Source organism: Eurypyga helias, unplaced genomic scaffold, assembly GCF_000690775.1.
Source record: "Eurypyga helias isolate BGI_N326 unplaced genomic scaffold, ASM69077v1 scaffold21198, whole genome shotgun sequence".
Classification (NCBI taxonomy): Eukaryota; Metazoa; Chordata; class Aves; order Eurypygiformes; family Eurypygidae; genus Eurypyga; species Eurypyga helias.
This window is the reverse complement of record NW_010265216.1, coordinates 4,245-4,721: the sequence shown is the minus strand read 5'-3', so window position 1 is coordinate 4,721 and position 477 is coordinate 4,245. Positions and strand designations below refer to the sequence as shown.

General features: G+C 64.8%; 1 protein-coding gene across 1 annotated transcript in view; it reads right to left on the bottom strand.

The window, feature by feature from the left end:
- Nucleotides 1–18: 18 nt before the first annotated feature.
- The window catches only part of GPR119 (G protein-coupled receptor 119), a gene marked incomplete at its 5' end in the record, with an annotated part of 2,129 nt that continues 1,670 nt past the window's right edge, over nt 19–477 (bottom strand). Inside the window, one exon of the mRNA XM_010156660.1 lies at nt 19–475. Within this exon, the coding sequence (XP_010154962.1) occupies nt 19–475 (457 nt within the window). The remainder of the gene's footprint in view (nt 476–477) is intronic.

Here is a 477-nt window from a genome sequence, read left to right as displayed (position 1 = left end):
CAGCCGCTCCTTACCGTGTCAGTCCCGGAGCCGCAGGCAGGACACCGTGGGGAGAGACTCGGCGCCTCTGCCAGGGCCACGGTGGCCATTCCCCAGGCGGAGGAGGACTCTCCTCTTCACACCGGCAGCCAGCTGGGAGAGCTGCAGCCGCACATCCTTCTGCCAGAAGGAGTAGAGCAGGGGGTTCAGGAGGGAGTTGCAGAGTCCCAGCAGCCAGAGGTAGTTCTCGATGACTTTGTAGGGGAAGCAGCCAGGACAGGCCGTTTGCACGATGCTGGCGATGAAGAACGGCAGCCAGGAGAGCGCGAAGCACCCGACGAGCACGGCGACGGTGCGCATGGCCTTGACGTCGCTGATGGTGCGGGATGGGGGGCAGCCCCCCGCCAGCCCTGCGTGCTCCACTTCCCGGATGTGCTGCACGTGCGCGGAGGCGATTTTCAACATGTCGCAGTAGAGGTAAACGAAGAGGAAGAGCGC